This window comes from Xenopus tropicalis, chromosome 8, assembly GCF_000004195.4.
Source record: "Xenopus tropicalis strain Nigerian chromosome 8, UCB_Xtro_10.0, whole genome shotgun sequence".
Classification (NCBI taxonomy): domain Eukaryota; kingdom Metazoa; phylum Chordata; class Amphibia; order Anura; family Pipidae; genus Xenopus; species Xenopus tropicalis.
The window spans coordinates 8,494,728-8,516,951 of NC_030684.2; the positions used below are offsets into that span (position 1 = coordinate 8,494,728).

Genomic DNA, 22,224 nt, shown 5'->3' on the forward strand with positions numbered 1-22,224 from the left:
TGGTCTCCAAGAACATCTAGCTTTGTTAAAGGGGTGGTTCACCTTTGAGCAAACATTTATTAAGCAATTTTTCAATTGGTCTTCATTATTTTTATAGTTTTTGAACTACTGTATATACTCGAGTATAAGCCTAGTTTTTCAGCACCCAAAATGTGCTGAAAAAGTCACCCTCGGCTTATACTCGAGTCGGGTGCCATGGGTCCCTCCAGACTAGCACCCTCTGTCCTTTGTGTGCAAATTAGGCCACCTGCAATCAGACCCTCCAGTGCCCTGGCCCGCTCCCAAATTCATCTTCATCTACCATCCTCACCTGCCCCATTCTGCACTAGACATTGCACTTTATATTCTATATAAACTATATATAGTTTTGAAGGATTTTAACTCTTTGTGTTTTAGCTTGGTTGCTGATTGAGCTAAGGGGGTAGTACTTGTAAGTTATCATTGTTGATACCATATTGTTTTTGTTGACCCTCTTCTCCACATACAAAGCTAATTTACTGTTTTTCTTTGAATTAAATATTAAGTGTAATTTTATTGGTATTTATTTTGATTATTGAAACTTAGCAGTAGCTGCTGCTTTTCCCACCCTAGGCTTATACTCGAGTCAATACGTTTTTCCAGTTTTCTTAGGTAAAATTAGGTACCTCGGCTTATATTCCGATCGGCTTATACTCGAGTATATACGGTATTTGCCTTCTAACTCTTTGCAGCTTTCAAACGGGCAGGTCACTGACCCCAGCAGCCAAAAAACTATTGCTCTGTGAGGCTACAGTTTTATTGTTATTTTTACGTTTTTATAACTTTTTTTTTTTTCTGTTCAGTCCCTTTCCTATTTATACGCCAGCCTCTCATTCAAACCACTTCCTGGTTGCTAAGGTAATTTGGACCCTAGCAACCAGATAGCTGCTGAAACTAAAGAGCTGCTGAACAGAAAGTGAAACTAAAAGAAATAAAACAAAAAAAATTAAGACCAATTGTAATTTTTCTCATAATATTACTCTCTACATCATGGTAAAAGTTAACTCAAATGTGAACAACCCCTTCAACTTCTAATACTCCCATTCTTCCATCCCTGAGACAACCTGGTTGCTATAGACTTGTTAATACCATTTACCTTTTCAGACTCTGAATTTCATCTAGGGTGAAGTCAAATATGCTGGCCAGGTGATGGTTTGTGCTCCAGGCCGACGTAAAGTCACTCTGCCGTGTACAGGAGAGGAGAAAACATTAGTAATGCACAGCAGTTCTTCCATCTCTTAAATGAGTCAGTTCTTCTCCAGGGTCTTGGGTTCAATTGTTTCAGGAGTCAGAACCAGCAGTGCAAAACTAAACTCTAAAAGCAGTGAAAATGTGTAATAAATGTACATTGGGAAGTTGCTTAGAACAATTTTGTTCAATAGGCAATAAGCAGCTTTTTGTTTAGGTTCCCCTTTAACAGCAAACAGGCGCTAGGAGATACTTACAGGGTCAGACTGGGCCGCTGGGACACCGGGAAAAAACCCGGTGGGTCCCGGCGGCCCAGACCCGATCCCTGTTGCCACTTCCCCTGGCCATCGATGACCCCCCCTACGCCTTTCACTTACACGTGCTCAGGGGAGTACGTCGGGAAGGTGACAGGGTTAGGAGGTATGGTGGGGGGCCCCTGCAGGGGGTTAGGGGGTATGGTGGGGGGCCCTGCAGGAAGTTAGGGGGTATGGTGGGGGGCCCTGCAGGAAGTTAGGGGGTATGGTGGGGGGCCCTGCAGGAAGTTAGGGGGTATGGTGGGGGGCCCTGCAGGAAGTTAGGGGGTATGGTGGGGGGCCCTGCAGGAAGTTAGGGGGTATGGTGGGGGGCCCTGCAGGAAGTTAGGGGGTATGGTGGGGGGCCCTGCAGGAAGTTAGGGGGTATGGTGGGGGGCCCTGCAGGAAGTTAGGGGGTATGGTGGGGGGCCCTGCAGGAAGTTAGGGGGTATGGTGGGGGGCCCTGCAGGAAGTTAGGGGGTATGGTGGGGGGCCCTGCAGGAAGTTAGGGGGTATGGTGGGGGGCCCTGCAGGAAGTTAGGGGGTATGGTGGGGGGCCCTGCAGGAAGTTAGGGGGTATGGTGGGGGGCCCTGCAGGAAGTTAGGGGGTATGGTCGGGGGCCCTGCAGGGGGTTAGGGAGTGACATGGCCGGCGGGAGCACCTCAGGGGGTGTGGTGCCCCTGGGCCAAAAGCCCCGGTGGGCCCTGCACCCCCCGGTCCTACCCTGGATACTTACACTGGGAATTGCATCCTCCAGAAGGAACTTCGACTGTTTCCTCCGAATTCCTTGCTGCCGCTGCCTCTGACATTCATGAGGTAGGCTACAAGCAAAAAAAGGGGGGGACATTGTCACTAGGGACGCACTGAACCCAGTTTTTTGGGTTCGGCCGCACCCCTGAATACCATCCCTATTTGTCAACAGAGGTACAGAGACAGGGGTCAATACACTATTGTATAGGCCTGGATCTAGGTAGCATGTAAGGGCAGTAAAGGCATCACAAGGGCACAAAGAATAAGGTCCTTGCCTTTGGAAGGATGAAGGGGCCAATGCTATAGGTAGAGTTCCCCTTTAATTCTTCAGGCCTATTCCTATGTCCGTTGAACTGTTCTTCTGGTTTGGTGTCCCTGATCATTATAAAACTTCCATTAAAGGGGTTGAGTAAACTTTTACTATGATGTAGAGAGTGAAATTCTGATTCAATTTGCAATTGGTCTTTTTATTATTTGTAGTTATTTCATTTTTAGTTCAGGAGTCCTAAGTTTGGCGGTCCAGCAGCTATTTGGTTGCTAGGGTTCAAGTCACCTTAGCAACCAGGGAGTGGTTTGGATGAGAAACTGGTATATGAATAGAGGATAGAGGATGAATAGAAAAGATGGTTACAAAAAGTAACAATAGAGTTTTTCCCTGCTGGGGTCAGTGACCCCCCCCATTTAAAGAGTTAGAAGAAGGCAAATAATGCAAAAACTATTAAAAATAATGACCAATTGGAAAGTTGCTTAGAATTGGCCAATCTATAACATACTAAAACTTAACTTAAAGGTCAACCAACCCCCCTTTAATGTCTAAATAAATATATCTAGACATTAATGGAATGTTTATAATACGCTGTAAGTATCTCCTTTTTCCCCCTCTGTATATAATGAAGAGAATTACCTGTTTTTATGGGAATATTTGCTCCTCCCTTTCTTCTTAAGATCAGCCGACCGGCTCTCCGCTGTCCCAACCGCCTTTTCTGGTAAGAGTTTGCCGGGGGGGCTCGGAGGAACGCGGATTCTTAGGCGAAATATGCATTTCTTCCTTTTTATTTCTTTGCCGCAAAGAAACCTGAAAAATATGAATATTAAACAATTAGAAAAAGCCAGCGATAAGGACTGTAAGCCTCTGATTTGGTTGCTGGGGGTCAGCAACTCCTGACAACCATTTACAGCAAACAGCAGCAAATTTCAAAATCTCTACACAATAAATAAACAAAGACAAGTTAATATCTGCTTCAAACAGCTCCGTGTACAGCAGGGGTAGGCAAACTACGGCCCGCGGGCCACATCCGGGCTGTTGGCCTTTTTAATCCAGCCCGCAAACTCCGTCCCCCTTTAAAGAATTTTGGGCACCGACTGGATGCAACCGTATAAATGGATGTCAGGGGAGCCAGGGGACAGGAGGTCGCTGGAGGATCAAGCTAGGGGGTGCCATGGGGATGCTGGGGGGGGGGGGAGCTGCAGAATGCCAGGGGGGTGAGCTGCAGAATGCGGAACTGCAGGATGCAGGGTGGGATGCTGGAGAATGTTGGGGCGAATGCTGGGGTGGGGAGCTGCAGGATGCTAGGAAGTGGAGCTGGAGGATGCTGGGTGGGACGCTGAGGCGGGGGAGCTGGAGGATGCTGGGGGGGGAGCTGGAGAATGTTGGGGAGGATGCTGGGGAGTGGAGCTGCAGGATGCAGGGTGGGATGCTGAGGGGGGAGCTGGAGCATGCTGGGGGGGGAGCTGGAGAATGTTGGGGAGAATGCAGGGTGGGGAGCTGCAGGATGCTAGGAAGTGGAGCTGAAGGATGCTGGGTGGGATGCTGAGGCGGGGGAGCTGGAGAATGTTGGGGAGAATGCTGGGGTGGGGAGCTGCAGGATGCTGGGGAGTGGAGCTGGAGGATGCTGGGTGGGATGCTGAGGAGGGGAGCTGGAGAATGTTTGGGAGAATGCTGGGGTGGGGAGCTGCAGGATGCTGGAGAGTGGAGCTGGAGGATGTTGGGTGGGATGCTGAGGGGGGAGCTGGAGGATGCTGGGGAGTGGAGCTGGAGGATGCTGGGTGGGATGCCGAGGAGGGGAGCTGGAGAATGTTTGGGAGAATGCTGGGGTGGGGAGCTGCAGGATGCTGGAGAGTGGAGCTGGAGGATGTTGGGTGGGATACTGAGGGGGGAGCTGGAGAATGTTGGGGAGAATGCTGGGGTGGGGAGCTGCAGGATGCTGGGGAGTGGAGCTGGAGGATGCTGGGTGGGATGCTGAGGAGGGGAGCTGGAGAATGTTTGGGAGAATGCTGGGGTGGGGAGCTGCAGGATGCTGGAGAGTGGAGCTGGAGGATGTTGGGTGGGATGCTGAGGGGGGAGCTGGAGAATGTTGGGGAGAATGCTGGGGTGGGGAGCTGCAGGATGCTGGGGAGTGGAGCTGGAGGATGCTGGGTGGGATGCTGAGGGGGAGCTGAGAGGCCCTGTGATTTCTGATGGCAGCCCTGGGCGTAACGCTGGCCCGGCCCATAACTCAATGTGGCCCCTAAGCCAAAAAGTTTACCCACCCCTGGTCTACAGCATAATAAAAGACAAAGGCGACCTTCCCCTTTAATTTCTGGCTTTTCACTTCCTCCTTCTCTCCCCAAGACTTGAAACTAATAACTATGGTTAAACGATAAAACCCAACAGAGATTGGCCATTTAGGTGCAACAAGCTCACCTGCTTTTATAACTATTTAAGGCGTCCAGAAGGTGATGTGCTCTTTCTTCTACCAGCGTGGCGGCAATCTGTAATGGGAGATTGATAGTGAAAAGGACACATAAATAAAGGCAACATATTTCTGCTCTTTAGCGGTAACCCCTACCTGGGGTAGTCAAAAACTGATGCTCCATGTACATGGCAGGGCAGATTAAAATTCCCTATATCCCAAAGGCTTATTTACAGCACTGCTGCCTGGAAAGTTCGGGCACATCTGTGGCATCTAAAGTGTTAAACGCCGGCACTAACTGCAATACCAACAATGCACAGAAGGGGGCCCTCCGACCCTCGTCTTTCCGAATAGGCTTTCCCGTAATTTCCCCTCGCCCCTCTAACGGTCGGCAAATAGGAGATGAAACTTGAATAGGAGTTCGCTGGAAAACGTTTGCGTTTGTTCAAGGAGGACTGTCTGCCTGCCCCGATAGATTCACCTCAATAGGAGCATTTTATCTGTAGCATCACATTAACTGGAAGCCAAGGGGGGGGGGTTTCATGCCAAGGAGTGACATAATACATTAAAAATCCATTTATTTGCCTAGGCAGCGGATAAAAAGAATTTATTCTCAGCAAAGAGGAGATTAAGGGAAAATCTGTGCTTATACATATTAGATTTGCCTTAAGACAGTACAGTATGGGGGTACAGCTTATTGTGTGCCCAGAACATTCCTTCTCTGTATATTTGTATTTATACATATGGGTAGGAGGTGCCATAGTGTTTCCCTTAGACAGTACAGTATGGGGGTACAGCTTATTGTGTGCCCAGAACATTCCTTCTCTGTATATTTGTATTTATACATATGGGTAGGAGGTGCATAGTGTTTCCCTTAGACAGTACAGTATGAGGGTACAGCTTATTGTGTGCCCAGAACATTCCTTCTCTGTATATTTGTATTTATACATATGGGAGGGAGGTGCCATAGTGTTTCCCTTAGACAGTACAGTATGGGGGTACAGCTTATTGTGTGCCCAGAACATTCCTTCTCTGTATATTTGTATTTATACATATGGGTAGGAGGTGCCATAGTGTTTCCCTTAGACAGTACAGTATGAGGGTACAGCTTATTGTGTGCCCAGAACATTCCTTCTCTGTATATTTGTATTTATACATATGGGAGGGAGGTGCCATAGTGTTTCCCTTAGACAGTACAGTATGGGGGTACAGCTTATTGTGTGCCCAGAACATTCCTTCTCTGTATATTTGTATTTATACATATGGGTAGGAGGTGCCATAGTGTTTCCCTTAGACAGTACAGTATGAGGGTACAGCTTATTGTGTGCCCAGAACATTCCTTCTCTGTATATTTGTATTTATACATATGGGAGGGAGGTGCCATAGTGTTTCCCTTAGACAGTACAGTATGGGGGTACAGCTTATTGTGTGCCCAGAGCATTCCTTCTCTGTATATTTGTATTTATACATTTGGGAGGGAGGTGCCATAGTGTTTCCCTTAGACAGTACAGTATGGGGGTACAGCTTATTGTGTGCCCAGAGCATTCCTTCTCTGTATATTTGTATTTATACATTTGGGAGGGAGGTGCCATAGTGTTTCCCTTAGACAGTACAGTATGGGGGTACAGCTTATTGTGTGCCCAGAACATTCCTTCTCTGTATTTTTGTATTTATACATATGGGAGGGAGCTGCCATAACAAATAGGACAACACGCCACCTTGACGTGACAAACTTGCACCTTCTCCCTGCCACTTGACTGCCTTTATTTCAACCATCCCGCCCTTCTTGCTTTCCTTCCCAAACTGCACACAAGCCCATGTGATCATTTCCCAGAATTGGGAATCCAAAGGGATAGAGCTGGCAAGCATATGGAACAAATTGGCACAAGACCAAACCTGAATGGATAGAGAGCAAACGGCTCATCACAGCTTTCAGAAGACTCTAGAAGTTAAATCAGCTCCAACTCACTGCAAAGTAGGGAATTTGCCTACCCCCCCCCCCCCCCCTTATCTGAAAAATGTTCAGCTCCTGCACAGGCAGGGGGGGGAAGCAAAGGAGAATGGGCGGATATTAATAAGACTTGCAGGCAAAGCTTTCCCAACCCAGATCCAAAACATTTCCTACAACAAAAAGGCTGGAAATATTATACAGGGAATTGGCACTGTAATACCCCAGAACCCACAGCAGGATAAATACAGTGCCAATACCCCAGAACCCACACAGGATAAATACAGTGCCAATTCCATGTATAATACCCCAGAACCCACAGCAGGATAAATACAGTGCCAATTCCATGTATAATACCCCAGAACCCACAGTAGGATAAATACAGTGACAATCCCATGTATAATACCCCAGAACCCACAGCAGGATAAATACAGTGCCAATTCCATGTATAATACCCCAGAACCCACAGTAGGATAAATAGTGCCAATTCCATGTATAATACCCCAGAACCCACAGCGGGATAAATACAGTGCCAATTCCATGTATAATACCCCAGAATCCACAGCAGGATAAATACAGTGCCAATTCCATGTATAATACCCCAGAACCCACAGCAGGATAAATACAGTGCCAATTCCATGTATAATACCCCAGAACCCACAGCAGGATAAATACAGTGCCAATTCCATGTATAATACCCCAGAACCCACAGTAGGATAAATAGTGCCAATTCCATGTATAATACCCCAGAACCCACAGCGGGATAAATACAGTGCCAATTCCATGTATAATACCCCAGAACCCACAGCAGGATAAATACAGTGCCAATTCCATGTATAATACCCCAGAACACTCTAACAATGCCAAACAGACCCAACACTACCACAGAGCCCGCAATAGTCACTGCAATAGCACCACTCCATCTCTTTCTGCAGAAACCAATATGGCAGCCAGACACAAAAGACACAAAATACAAACGTACCTTTCCAAGCTGCAAGTGATCCCAGTTGTCATTCACAAATGTCAGGATCTCTTCAAAGTCGAAGTATTTCTTTTTGCTGAGCACGCCCAGGTTGTATAAGGCTAGATGGACGATATCCACCCTGTAACACACACACAGAAAGATAAGTGTGCCATGCTACATTAGAAGTTCAGACTGCAATGTGTGTGTATTTTGTGAATTTGTGTGTGGTTTGCTTCAGTTCAAACTCTTTGCTCTCCTCGATTAATCAGTCACAGACCTCTCCAGGCAGAAGTGCTGGAAATGGAAGATTAGCCTATCAAACAAGGGGAGACTGATCCTTCGCCTTGTCACTTTAGGTCAGGCAGTGTAGGCATGCTTTGAGGTAAAAAAAGCAAGCAGACGCTGGTGGTGGGGCGGGGAGCTGGAGGATGCTGGGGGGAGCAGGGGGAGCCTCAGGAAGCAGGACGACACTGGGGGCGGAGCTGGAAGATGCTGGGGAGGACGCTAGGGGGGAGCTGGAGAACGCTGGGGGGAGTGGGCCATAATACGAGGACACTGGGGGAGAACCTGCAATGTTTTAGGGGGCCCTGAGCTGGCTACCAATGTTTTAGGGGGCCCTGAGCTGGCTACCAATGTTTTAGGGGGGCCCTGGTTACCAATGTCTGTGTGTCCTTTGTACTGATGTGAGGGGTCACTAGGGAGGGGCCATTGGGGGACAGGGCGTGGGAGGCCCAGAAAATTTTGTTGTGAGGGGCCCTGTGATTTCTGATGGCGGCCCTGCCTGCCCCACAAGGACCTACAGTTTTGATTCAATCTGGCCACTTACAGTTGTATGTGTGCAGCCTCTCTAACATGGTAGAAGATACTCCATTGCATTCCTATTATCATCATTCCTAAGACTTTAATTACACTCTGGCCTTGCCAACAGGCAATCTGGCCAATCAAAAATGAGCATTTTAACCCCTTCGTTGTTTCAAAAGGCATGCAGGATTCTATAACAGGGTGCTACTGAGTTTATATTCCACCGACTGAGAGCATTCCTACCCCCCTTAATACAATGGCCATTTGGGAAGCAGCCCTATCAGTTCTTGGCAGGGTAACAACGAGCAACTTCTTTCAGGGGATTACAAAGCAACAGACGCTGAACGAGGGGGCAACCATTTTCATCGACGGCCCCCCCGGGGCAGATTCTGCTGTGCTCCACTTGCCCTGTACAGACAAGTTGCTATTTGCCAAGTAAACATGATGTAAGCTCCCTTTCACACTTCTTCCCATCCCGAGCACAGTCCTGTAATTGACCGGCCATTCCCACAATGGCGTGATAGGGATTTTTATTGAAGCGGCCCCCCCTTACCATCTCAAAGGCAGACGCTTGAGGAATTCGGAGCCTTGATTGCAGACGGAGCACAGAAATGCATAAAACCTGCCGAAAGAAAAAGGGTGGATAAAGCGGTTATTCAGAAGTTGTGGTGCGGTCAGTCTGAAGTACTGTGGGTGGGATGTGGCCCCTGCAAGAGATTTTTCTGACCCCAGAATAAATTACGATCACCATAAACCTCTTTGTATATAATAATCTGGCCCCCAGGTTCCTGAAATAACTGGCCCAAGGCACGGAAAACCGTCCGCAAAGGTCTAGGCTGAACAACTGTCCAATCGTGGGTGGCCAAATAGACATAAGGTGGCCATACACGGGCAGATTTTAGCTGCCGATTCAGGTCCTTTAGACTTGGGGTCCTCAAACTTTTTGGACAGGGGGCCGGTTTACGGCCCCTTAGACTGTTGGGGGGCTGGTCTACTCCTGTGTTGGCGTTCTGCCTAGCGGCTCACTGCGTCCTACATAACGCGGTGACGTCACAGCGTTACATGGCGACGAGGTGATGCGCTGAGCAAAGCAAAACGCTGACACAGTAGTAGACGGAGGAGACCTGCCGGGTAAATGGCTGCGGGGGAGCCGTATCCGGCCCGTGGGCCTTAGTTTGAGGACCCCTGCTTTAGACCAATTCAGCAACTAGTAGCACAGTAGCTACTTGTCACGGCTACTCAATTAGACAATGCTGATCATTTACTGATAATTGTCACTACGTGTGTTTTAGCTGAGGCAATTCTCAGTATTGTCTATGGCAGGGTATTTTCTGGAGTTTAGTAGCTGTTAAAAAGTAGCTGCTACTAGAAGCTCTGTGTGTCTTCACCCTTAGGGCTCTGGTACACGGGGAGATTAGTCGCCTGCAACAAATCTCCCTTGTCACGGGCTCCCCGAAATGACATCCCGCTGGCGAAAATGTAAATCGCCGATGGGATGGCATATGTGGCGGCGATTTACATTTTCGCCGGTGGGATGTCATTTCGGGGAGATTAGTCGCCCGCAGCAAGGGAGATTTGTCACATTTGCGACTAATCTCCCTCGTGTGACACGGCCCGTAGGTGGGCATATCAGGAAGAATCTTCCTGTGTATGGCCACCTTTAACCCATTTAGTTGTCCTGTAAGCCCCAGGGTCAATAGCACATGGGGCAGATACTGACACAAGAGAAGTAGAATGACCAAAATGCTTAATGGCAATGCTGCAAAGTCGTAGCACCAACAATAGCCTGAAAAGCCCACTTTACGCCATGTTTATGCATTCAGCAAATAAACATAAGGCTGATACCACAAGGGGCTGATGCTTGTCCTGTGAAAAAAAATGGAGGCTGAGAATCGACCCCTACGCTAGAATCAGCGTTCCACGGGGAGGGGCCGGGTAAATGCCCACGGGGGGCTGTACTTTGAGGACCCTTGCTTTACACCAATTCAGCTTATCTGCTTGTGTATGGGCAGATCTCGATCGGGCAGGCCTCTGGATTGGGGACTGCAGTTGATGTGGTCCCCGATCCAATGGCGCCTATGCCCACCATTGTAATTTGATTGTTTAGCCCTAGGGCCAAACGATCGAATGAGCCCGATATCGCCCACCTTTGGGATGAAGACACACAGAGCTACTAGTAGCAGCTACTTGTTGACTACAATGCTGATCATTTACGGATAATTGTCTCTACATGTGGTTTAACAGAGGCAATTCTCAGTATTGTCTATGGCAGGGGATTTTCTGGAGTTTAGTAGCTGTGAAAAAGTAGCTGCTACTTGTAGCTCTGTGTGTCTTCACTCTTAGGTGGGCATATCAGGAAGAATCTTCCTGTGTATGGCCACCTTTAACCTAGTTAGTTGTCCTGTAAGCCCTAGGGTCAATAGCACATGGGGCAGATACTGACACAAGAGAGGCAGAATGCCCAGAATTGCTGCAGCCCAAAATGCTGAATGGCAATGCTGCAAAGTCGCAGCACCAACAATAGCCTGAAAAGCCCACTTCACACCATGTTGATGCATTCAGCAATAAAAAACATCTCTGGAGTTTAGTAGCCGTGAAAAAGTAGCTGCTACTAGCAGCGTAGTGTGTGTCTTCACCCATACACAAGAAGATTCTTTTTGATATGCCCACCTAAGGGTGAATGCTACTAGTAACAGCTACTTTTTCATGGCTACTATACTCCAGAAAATACCCCGCCATAGACAATACTGAGAATTGCCTCTGCTAAAACACACGTAGAGACAGTTATCAGTAAACGATCAGCATTGTCTATTTTAGTAGCCAACAAGTAGCTGCTACTAGTAGCTCTGTGTGTCTTCAACCTTAACTATAGTTAAGGTCCTGTAAGCCCTAGGGTCAATAGCACATAGAACAGATACTGACACAAGAGAAGCAGAATGACCAAAATGCTTAATGGCAATGCCGCAAAGTCGCAGCACCAACAACAGCCTGAAATGCCCACTTCACGCCATGTTGATGCATTCAGCAAATAAACATAAGGCTGATACCAAAGGGAAGGCATCTATAAACTAGCTTTTCAGATTGGACAGACCAACTGCAATAAAGTAGGCTTGGGGGATAATCCCCTTATGAATATATATGACCATATAAATAAGTGTGCAGAACAAGGAAAGTCTACTGCAGCCAATCAGAAATAAGCAAAGGTTTGGCTCTCATTTAATTTACTTGTGCTTATTTGTCACTGGATTCTGCTCTGCTCAGTAGATAGTTGTCCTGCCCGCCTAATAGCAAGAAGATTGGAAGGGTTCCCTTGGTTTAGCTGAGTAGCAGTATAAAACGGCTATAGAAAATAAATAAAAAGGCACTTTGTTTCTGGCTTTGGGACACTAAAACAGCAGCTTTGAAAGGATTCCCACATATAAGAAACGTTTATGGCAGAAGATCTGCTGTTAATTAAAAGAAAAAAAAAAAAAAAAGGAGCAGACATGTTTTTAATAGAGGGTCTATACTTTTTACCCTTGGGATATTAAAAAACCAAAACAAAATTCTTTAAAAAAAAAAAAAAAAAAAAAAAAAAAAAAAAAGAAAAAGTGAGCACCCCCCTTCCTAATAAAGCACTTGGTGTGTTCTGCTCCCATTGGCATTAGCAGGAATACGGCTCATGGTGCCCGAGAGGTTCACGAGGGGAATGTGTCTGCTCTAAAGAGGAAAGGCTCCATTTGTTCGGAGGGTTGTTCCCTCGCTCTGGAATGCAAAAGAATGCGCAGAATTCCATTGAACAGTTCCACATTTTCTCCCAGCGTTCACACATCTGTAGCGTGAACTACACACACACACACACTGATCTTTACTGAGATTATACATCATCCTCTCAACTCATGGAGCTTACAATCTAAGGTCCCTATCCCATTCCCATCAGCCCCTGCCCCAGTGAGCTTACAATCTAAGGTCCCTATCCCATTCCCATCAGCCCCTGCCCCAGTGAGCTTACAATCTAAGGTCCCTATCCCATTCCCATCAGCCCCTGCCCCAGTGAGCTTACAATCTAAGGTCCCTATCCCATTCCCATCAGCCCCTGCCCCAGTGAGCTTACAATCTAAGGTCCCTATCACATTCCCATCAGCCCCTGCCCCAGTGAGCTTACAATCTAAGGGCCCTATCACATTCCCATCAGCCCCTGCCCCAGTGAGCTTACAGTCTAAGGTCCCTATCACATTCCCATCAGCCCCTGCCCCAGCGAGCTTACAATCTAAGGTCCCTATCACATTCCCATCAACCCCTGAATGTGATGGGAATGTGATAGAGACCATAGATGGCTAGCTCCACTGGTGGCAAAGAGCCTGCGCCTTGGGGACCATTCAGGCAGAATGACTCCCCAGGGTAATGGCTATGCTATGCCCCTTGTGCTGGGGGAAAAAAAATATTCTGATATAACATTAGGGGGCGCAGGCTAGCCCTGTTCTTACTGTCTTGCCTTCTACCCAAGAGGCTGTAAATGACCCCCACAGGTCAATTTCTTGTCCCCCTGTTGGTAATCCTTTTCTGCTCTGCGTGCATTTTTCTGTAACCAAGATAAACTGCCCTTTAATGGTTTATTTCTAAACGGTTAATGTACACTGGCTGCTTGTTGCCGAATATAACTCTCCTCTATTCCTCACGTGCCCGAATTCCTTTGCATATGGTCTCTCCAACCAACCCCCCCCCCCCCCCAAAAAAAAATGTTGTTTTAATAGTCCATTTCTGTATAATTTACAATGGTAATAAGCCGTCAACTCTGACCAAATTACTGGCTATTAACAGCTAGTGGGGCCGAGTGTTAACAGCCGAGACACTGGATAAACACACTATTCCCTGCACCACAGGGTAATGGGCCGGCCAGGCATCAGGTTTCAATGGTTTCATGCGAATTGCATGAAGGTGTTTAATCCTAATAACTAAAAAAAATTATAGGACTTGTCGATTCAGCCCCTTCATAAACTTTTTTCCCCACAATGCACCTTGCTCATTCTTAGCACTTTATCTCACTTTGTACCTCTGGTAAGAAGAGCAATCAGTTGTGCTGGAAATATATCTTATTATCTGTGAGCTCTGCAGTAACAGAGTAAGGGCCTACCTGTCTCCAAACATCATGGGCTCATTAAGGCACTGCATACAGGCTTCATGGAACCACTGTCGGCATCTGTAGCACTGTATCATCTTAAGGTACCATCTGTAACAAAGAGAAACAGGAGTATAAATAAAGTAAAATGCACTACTGCTACTAGGATCTGTGCCACTGTGACAGAATGCTCTGTTATACAGATAGCTAGAATCTCAGCCATAAAGCAGGGCAGGACTGCTGCTTACAATGGGGGGGATCAGATAGGATCTGTGCCACTGTGACAGAATGCTCTGTTATACAGATAGCTAGAATCTCAGCCATAAAGCAGGGCAGGACTGCTGCTTACAATGGGGGGGATCAGATAGGATCTGTGCCACTGTGACAGAATGCTCTGTTATACAGATAGCTAGAATCTCAGCCATAAAGCAGGGCAGGACTGCTGCTTACAATGGGGGGATCAGATAGGATCTGTGCCACTGTGACAGAATGCTCTGTTATACAGATAGCTAGAATCTCAGCCATAAAGCAGGGCAGGACTGCTGCTTACAATGGGGGGGGATCAGATAGGATCTGTGCCACTGTGACAGAATGCTCTGTTATACAGATAGCTAGAATCTCAGCCATAAAGCAGGGCAGGACTGCTGCTTACAATGGGGGGATCAGATAGGATCTGTGCCACTGTGACAGAATGCTCTGTTATACAGATAGCTAGAATCTCAGCCATAAAGCAGGGCAGGACTGCTGCTAACAATGGGAATCACTTGTGACTTCCAGTCATCCCTTTATCATAGTTTCTAGGATTAGGCCAGACTGTAGTTCCCAATAATCAGATTTCTATTTTCTTAGACATCGATAGGTTCTTGCACAGCTAAAATTCCCCCGTGCCACTCAGCAAAGTGCTAGCAGTTGTACAAACAAAAGGAACAGTATAAGGAAAGACACGGACGTATTATGTCACCCAGGCACGACTGGCCCAGGCGCTGAAGAGATGCAGATCCAAGCACTCTCTCTATAGCCCTGGGACTCCAGGCGCTTGGCACTAATTGGTAGGAATTCAGCTCTGCGCATTTATTACGCAGCTGATTAAATGTTTAGATTTCGCCTTTTATAACTGGAAGTGTTCTCACCCCTTCCCACAAAACATTCTTTCATTTGACAGCGGATAGGAACCATATGGGCAATTTACAGCGCGGCTTAAACAGCACGTGAGACTGGGCTTTTTCGTTGTTTTTTTACAACATGGTTGAGTTCCTTTCATTCCATTCGTTTGTTATTCTTTTTCTTTCTTTTTATCCGGAAACCCGTTATCCAGAAAGCTCTGAATTACAGGAAGGTCATCTCCCATAAGCTGCACTTTAATCAAATAATTTAATTTTTTTTTAAAATATTTCCTTTCTACTTGATCAGAACTAAGATATAATTACCCCTTATTGGGGGCAGAACAGCCCTATTGGGTTTATTTCATGGTTAAATGAACTAAGATATAATTACCCCTTATTGGGGGCAGAACAGCCCTATTGGGTTTATTTAATGGTTAAATGATTCCCTTTTCTCTGTAATAATAAAACAGTACCTGTACTTGATCCCAACTAAGATATAATTACACCTTATTGGGGGCAGAACAGCCCTATTGGGTTTATTTAATGGTTAAATGATTCCCTTTTCTCTGTAATAATAAAACAGTACCTGTACTTGATCCCAACTAAGATATAATTACCCCTTATTGGGGGCAGAACAGCCCTATTGGGTTTATTTAATGGTTAAATGATTCCCTTTTCTCTGTAATAATAAAACAGTACCTGTACTTGATCCCAACTAAGATATAATTACCCCTTATTGGGGCAGAACAGCCCTATTGGGTTTATTTCATGGTTAAATGATTCCCTTTTCTCTGTAATAATAAAACAGTACCTGTACTTGATCCCAACTAAGATATAATTACCCCTTATTGGGGGCAGAACAGCCCTATTGGGTTTATTTCATGGTTGATTGTTTGGCCCCAATAAGGGGTAATTATATCTTAGTTGGGATCAAGTACAGGTACTGTTTTATTATTACAGAGAAAAGGGAATCATTTAACCATGAAATAAACCCAATAGGGCTGTTCTGCCCCAATAGGGCTGTTCTGCCCCCAATAAGGGGTAATTATATCTTAGTTGGGATCAAGTACAACATACTGTTTTATATCTACAAAGAAAAAGGAAATATGTTTTTAAATTTTGAATTGATTAAAATGGAGTCTATGGGAGATGACCTTCCTGTAATTCGGAACTTTCTGGATAATGGGTTTCCAGATAACACATCATATGCCTATAATAAGTGTATCATGCCCAGCTTATCATACATAAATCATCTGTAGATAACTCAAATAGCAAGGCCTGTGCTTACTCTCCGGGGCCCCCGCAGTAACAATAACACTGCTGCTGGTTGGTTCTGTGCGGCGAGTCCCAGTCCAGTTCTGTTGGGCTGTAGGTCAGGTACATTTTGACTGCCTGCAGTGCTTTCGCAATCGGACCTTTCTTCAGCGCTCCTCCTTTCTGTAGGCACAAGGGTGGAAATGGCTTAGGCACTACATCTGATTGCCCATCATATCGGATTCAACTTATTAATATTAACTGTTAACTTAGGGGGCTGTTCCTGCTGAATTGTGCTTAGTACAGGGGAATCCCTATGTACCATAGTTTTATGGTATCTCTCTGTACAGGCTATGAGCAAACTTAGGGGGCTGTTCCTGCTGAATTGTGCTTAGTACAGGGGAATCCCTATGCTGCCATAGTTTTATGGTATCTCTCAGTACAGGCTATGAGCAAACTTAGGGGGCTGTTCCTGCTGAATTGTGCTTAGTACAGGGGAATCCCTATGCTGCCATAGTTTTATGGTATCTCTCTGTACAGGCTATAAGCAAAATTAGGGGGCTGTTCCTGCTGAATTGTGCTTAGTACAGGGGAATCCCTATGCTGCCATAATTTTATAGTATCTCTCTGTACAGGCTATGAGCAAACTTAGGGGGCTGTTCCTGCTGAATTGTGCTTAGTACAGGGGAATCCCTATGCTGCCATAATTTTATAGTATCTCTCTGTACAGGCTATGAGCAAACTTAGGGGGCTGTTCCTGCTGAATTGTGCTTAGTACAGGGGAATCCCTGTGCTGCCATAGTTTTATGGTATCTCTCTGTACAGGCTATGAGCAAACTTAGGGGGCTGTTCCTGCTGAATTGTGCTTAGTACAGGGGAATCCCTATGCTGCCATAGTGTTATGGTATCTCGCTGTACAGGCTATGAGCAAACTTGGGGGGCTGTTCCTGCTGAATTGTGCTTAGTACAGGGGAATCCCTATGCTGCCATAGTGTTATGGTATCTCGCTGTACAGGCTATGAGCAAACTTGGGGGGGCTGTTCCTGCTGAATTGTGCTTAATACAGGGGGTAGAATGTCAACTATTTAAACCACAGTGAATATAAAGACACAGCTTTAATGGAATGGACAAGAGAGCATAGAAATTCTTCCTGTGTAACCGCAGACTCTTTGTATCCACTGAACTCAGCATATTCTAGCAATGACGTCAACGGCTGCCTGGTGGGTGAGTCCGGATGGGGCGCTAGTGACTGATTTATGACCAAGAAGTCAGGGGCCTGAGTGAAAAAGTCATAACGGTGCCAGGTATTGGCTCTGCAACCTTTTGGCTGCACGCTACCCAACCTGAAATGAGTTACGAGGCCCCGATGTCCCTCTCCGGAGCAACATACTAGACTGCGGTTCGGAGGAACACTGCGCAACTGTGCTGCCAACAAGGACACGGTTTGTTTAGCCAATCCATTTACATTTCACCACTAAGGACTAGATTACTACTTAAGGAACACGGAAAGTGACATTCGCTGGGCCAATTTAATAGCACACCCCCATGGAATATAGTCGTTTAGTTTTTACCCTGGGCCAGGGCTCCTCTACTGTAAATTTATACTGCCCTGGGACTCTCTTACCTTTATTACTGAAAGCAGCATCTGTCTGGCTGTTTATATTATACCCCATATAGGGTGAAGACACACAGAGCTACTAGTAGCAGCTACTAAAATAGACAATGCTGATCATTTACTGCCAATTGTCTCTACGTGTGTTTTAACAGAGGCAAATCTCAGTATTGTCTATGGCAGGGGATTTTCACCCTTGAAGACACACAGAGCTTCTAGTAGCAACTACATGTCATGGCTACTAAAATAGACAATGCTGCTAATTTTTTGATAATGGTCTCTGTGTGTATTTCAGCAGAGGCTATTCTCAGTATTGTCTATGGGTATTTTCTGGAGTTTAGTAGCCATTAAAAAGTAGCTGCTCCATGTGTCTTCACCCTTAGGGCTGTGACACACGGGGAGATTAGTTGCCGCGCGACAAATCTCCCTTGTTGCGGGCGACTAATCCCCCAGAAATGCCATCCCACCGGCTAGAATGTAAATCGCCGGTGGGATGGCATATGTGGCGCCGTGATTTGCCGAAGTCGTGGAACGTGCCGCGTATGCCATCCCACTGGTGATTTACAGACTAATCTCCCAATCTGTCACAGCCCTAAAAAGTAGCTGCTACTAATAGCTCCATCTGTCTTCACCCTTAGGGCAATTACAGAGGGGAGATTAGTCGCCCCGCGTCGCTACGATTTCCAGAATTCGCCCCAAGTTGCCTTGAGAGGAAACTTCGGGCGACTTCGGTAAATTGTAGCGAAGCGTATGCCCTCCCACCGGCGGCGTGGCATTGTGGGGAGATTAGTCGCCCGCAGCAACTAAGATTTGTCGCTGGTCAACTAATCTCCCCGTGTTCCCCTGCCGTTAGGGTGAAGACACATGGAGCTTCTAGTAGCAGCTACTTGTCAGGGCTACTAAAATAGACAAAGCTGATCATTTACTGATAATTGTCTCTACGTGTGTTTTAACAGAGGCAATTCTCAGTATTGTCTATGGGTATTGTCTGGAGTTTAGTACTATTAAAAAGTAGCTGCTACTAATAGCTCCACGTGTCTTCACCCTTAGGGCAGTGACAGAGGGGAGATTAGTCGCCCTGCGTTGCTACTATTTCCGGAAGTCGCCCGAAGTTGCCTTGAGAGGCCATCCCACTGGCTATTTACATTCTTGCCGGTGGGATGGCATTGCGGGGAGATTAGTGGCCCACGGCAACGAAGATTTGCCACGGGGCAACTAATCTCTCTGTCTGTCACCTCCCTTAGGGTGAAGGCACACAGAACTACTAGTAACAGCTACTTTTTCACGGCTACTAAACTCCAGGAAATCCCCTGCCATAGACAATACTGAGAATTGCCTCTGCTAAAACACACTTAGAGACAGTAAATGATCAGCATTGTCTATTTTGTAGGCACGACAAGTAGCTGCTACTAGTAGCACCGTGTGTCTTCACCCTTAGGGATACAGCAAGATATTTACTTACCCTGACAGCCAGAACAAAGATACACCTTCTGCAGAACCACGGCTCCAAGGGGCCGTTCTCGCCGCTGTCCACGACGGGGATGTGACACTTCTGGTGATAACCTGGGGAAATGAAATAAGACATAAAACAACTGATCCAATTACACAGAGGACCCAAGACCCACATTACCATGTGCAAAAAGGAAAAAAAAGGGGCAAATACCCAGTGGCACAGTAGTCAAAAGGGACTTGAGACTTTAATGGTTTTAAAGGATAAATAAAACTCGTTTTAAATATTAAATCCTGCTTTAACGAGGCAGGGTGGAGAGATACGGTTTCCAGCGCACATCTGGGTGGCTCGTACAGACGCCGCAGGCTTTTCCCCCATAGGGAGATTTTCTTACATCCTGGTTTGTTATTGGCCCTGGGGGAAGGGAGCTGAACATCGGTGCTGTATATATAAGATCACTGGGTCCCTAAACACTGTCCAGATGTTGGGATGTACTCATAACAGGGGAGATCAAACAGGGCAGTGAGCGGGGAAGTCTAGCCTCAATTTCACATCATTTTAAAAGTGGTTGTTCACCTTTGTGTTAACTTTTAGTATGATGTAGAGTGATATTCTGAGACAATTTGCAATTGGTCTTCATTTTTTTTTTAATTATTTGTAGCTTTATAGTTAGTTTATTCAGTTTAGGAGCTCTCCAGTATGGCGTTGCAGCAGAAATGTGGTTGCTAGGGTCCAAGTTACCTTAGCAACCAGGAAGTAGTTGGGATGAGAGACTATTATATGAATAGGAGAGGGCCTGAATAGTAAAGAATGTTACAAAAAGTAACAGTAACAATAAAACTGGAGCCCCACAGGAGCAATAGAGTTTTGGCTGTCGGGGTCAGTGACCCCCGATTGAAAAACTGCGAAGAAGAAGGGGGCAAATAATTCAAAAGCTATCACAAATAAGTAATGAAGACCAACTTATAAGTTGCTTAGAATAGGTCATCCTATAACATACCAATAATTATATTAAAGGTGAACTACCCCTTTAAGCTTATTATGGGGTTCTTCCTTGCCTCAGTCAGAGCGGTAGGGCCCACCAGTTGCATGTGGCCCTCTGAGAACATTTTACCCTAGCCAGGTTATGGACTCATAGACCAGGTCTGAACTGTGCTTTCAAATAGGTCCAAACAGCCCCCCCCCAGCCCAATAAATAGTGACTGTCTGTGGCACCTTACAGCCCCCCTGGCATTCCCAGTACCCAGAGGCACAAACAGCCCCCCCCCCAGCCCAATAAATAGTGACTGTCTGTGGCACCTTACAGCCCCCTGGCATTCCCAGTACCCAGAGGCACAAACAGCCCCCCAGCCCAATAAATAGTGACTGTCTGTGGCACCTTACAGCCCCCCTGGCATTCCCAGTACCCAGAGGCACAAACAGCCCCCCCCCCAGCCCAATAAATAGTGACTGTCTGTGGCACCTTACAGCCCCCCTGGCATTCCCAGAGGCACAAACAGCCCCCCCAGCCCAATAAATAGTGACTGTCTGTGGCACCTTACAGCAGCCCCCCTGGCATTAGCCAGAACTCACAGATTGCCAGTCTGGGCCTGCCATAGACTTCTTCATATTGTAAAATTAAATGCAGAGCTAATTAGGTTAGGTGTCTTTTTAGCACTAATAACGACTATGCATACTGCAGATATGATCTCGATGCAGAGTAGTAATGAGAGTGTTCGATTCCATAGTACATGAAATAAAACACTGCTGTATCTCCAGACAGAGAACAGAATGAGTGTTAGGCAGGAAAGGGTCAGGGGAACGTATGTAGCAGATGTACAGACTGTGGTTCCAGAGCACCTGGGTCTCCAATAAAATTTCAGGGCAGCTTAGGTCTGTTCTCATACCGTTTCTGGGAAAGTTTAATATAACAGACAAATGACTAACGCTGGAGCCAAGAAAGATCTTCTATCACCCCCCCTTATATGTGCAGCCGTGGCCCCACACAGACACAGCTGAGCAGTAGGCTTTTCCTTTAGGTCTCTTTTGGGTCCCTGTGGATCGGCAACAGGTCTGGACTGGCAATCTGTGGGTACTGGGAATGCCAGGGGCTGTAAGGTGCCACAGTCACTATTTATTGGGCTGGGGGGGCTGTTTGTGCCTCTGGGTACTGGGAATGCCAGGGGGGCTGTAAGGTGCCACAGACAGTCACTATTTATTGGGCTGGGGGGGGGGTGCTGTTTGTGCCTCAGGGTACTGGGAATGCCAGGGGGCTGTAAGGTGCCACAGACAGTCACTATTTATTGGGTTGGGGGGGGCTGTTTGTGCCTCTGGGTACTGGGAATGCCAGGGGGCTGTAAGGTGCCACAGACAGTCACTATTTATTGGGCTGGGGGGGCTGTTTGTGCCTCTGGGTACTGGGAATGCCAGGGGGGCTGTAAGGTGCCACAGACAGTCACTATTTATTGGGCTGGGGGGCTGTTTGTGTCTCTGGGTACTGGGAATGCCAGGGGGGCTGTAAGGTGCCACAGACAGTCACTATTTATTGGGCTGGGGGGGCTGTTTGTGCCTCTGGGTACTGGGAATGCCAGGGGGGCTGCTGTAAGATGCTATAGACAGTCACTATTTTTTGCGCCGGTGGGGGGCAGTTTGGGCCTCTACAGTGGAGGAAATAATTATTTGACCCCTCACTGATTTTGTAAGTTTGTCCAATGACAAAGAAATGAAAAGTCTCAGAACAGTATCATTTCAATGGTAGGTTTATTTTAACAGTGGCAGATAGCACATCAAAAGGAAAATCGAAAAAATAACTTTAAATAAAAGATAGCAACTGATTTGCATTTCATTGAGTGAAATAAGTTTTTGAACCCCTACCAACCATTAAGAGTTCTGGCTCCCACAGAGTGGTTAGACACTTCTACTCAATTAGTCAACCTCATTAAGGACACCTGTCTTAACTAGTCACCTGTATAAAAGACACCTGTCCACAGAATCAATCAATCAAGCAGACTCCAAACTCTCCAACATGGGAAAGACCAAAGAGCTGTCCAAGGATGTCAGAGACAAAATTGGAGACCTGCACAAGGCTGGAAT

The 22,224-nt window shown here is 46.6% G+C and overlaps 1 protein-coding gene across 5 annotated transcripts in view; it reads right to left on the bottom strand.

Moving 5' to 3' along the window:
- phf19 (PHD finger protein 19) overlaps nucleotides 1-22,224 on the bottom strand; it is a 54,645-nt gene that overhangs the window by 19,003 nt on the left and 13,418 nt on the right. For all 5 annotated transcript variants that reach the window (XM_031890547.1, XM_031890544.1, XM_031890545.1 and 2 more), the window contains exons 5-13: nucleotides 19,165-19,265; nucleotides 16,125-16,273; nucleotides 13,749-13,844; nucleotides 9,189-9,257; nucleotides 7,853-7,973; nucleotides 4,934-5,001; nucleotides 3,155-3,325; nucleotides 2,237-2,321; nucleotides 1,115-1,200 (exon numbers count right to left, since the gene is read on the bottom strand). In XM_031890547.1, coding sequence (XP_031746407.1) covers nucleotides 1,115-1,200; nucleotides 2,237-2,321; nucleotides 3,155-3,325; nucleotides 4,934-5,001; nucleotides 7,853-7,973; nucleotides 9,189-9,257; nucleotides 13,749-13,844; nucleotides 16,125-16,273; nucleotides 19,165-19,265 — 946 coding nt within the window. The remainder of the gene's footprint in view (nucleotides 1-1,114; nucleotides 1,201-2,236; nucleotides 2,322-3,154; nucleotides 3,326-4,933; nucleotides 5,002-7,852; nucleotides 7,974-9,188; nucleotides 9,258-13,748; nucleotides 13,845-16,124; nucleotides 16,274-19,164; nucleotides 19,266-22,224) is intronic.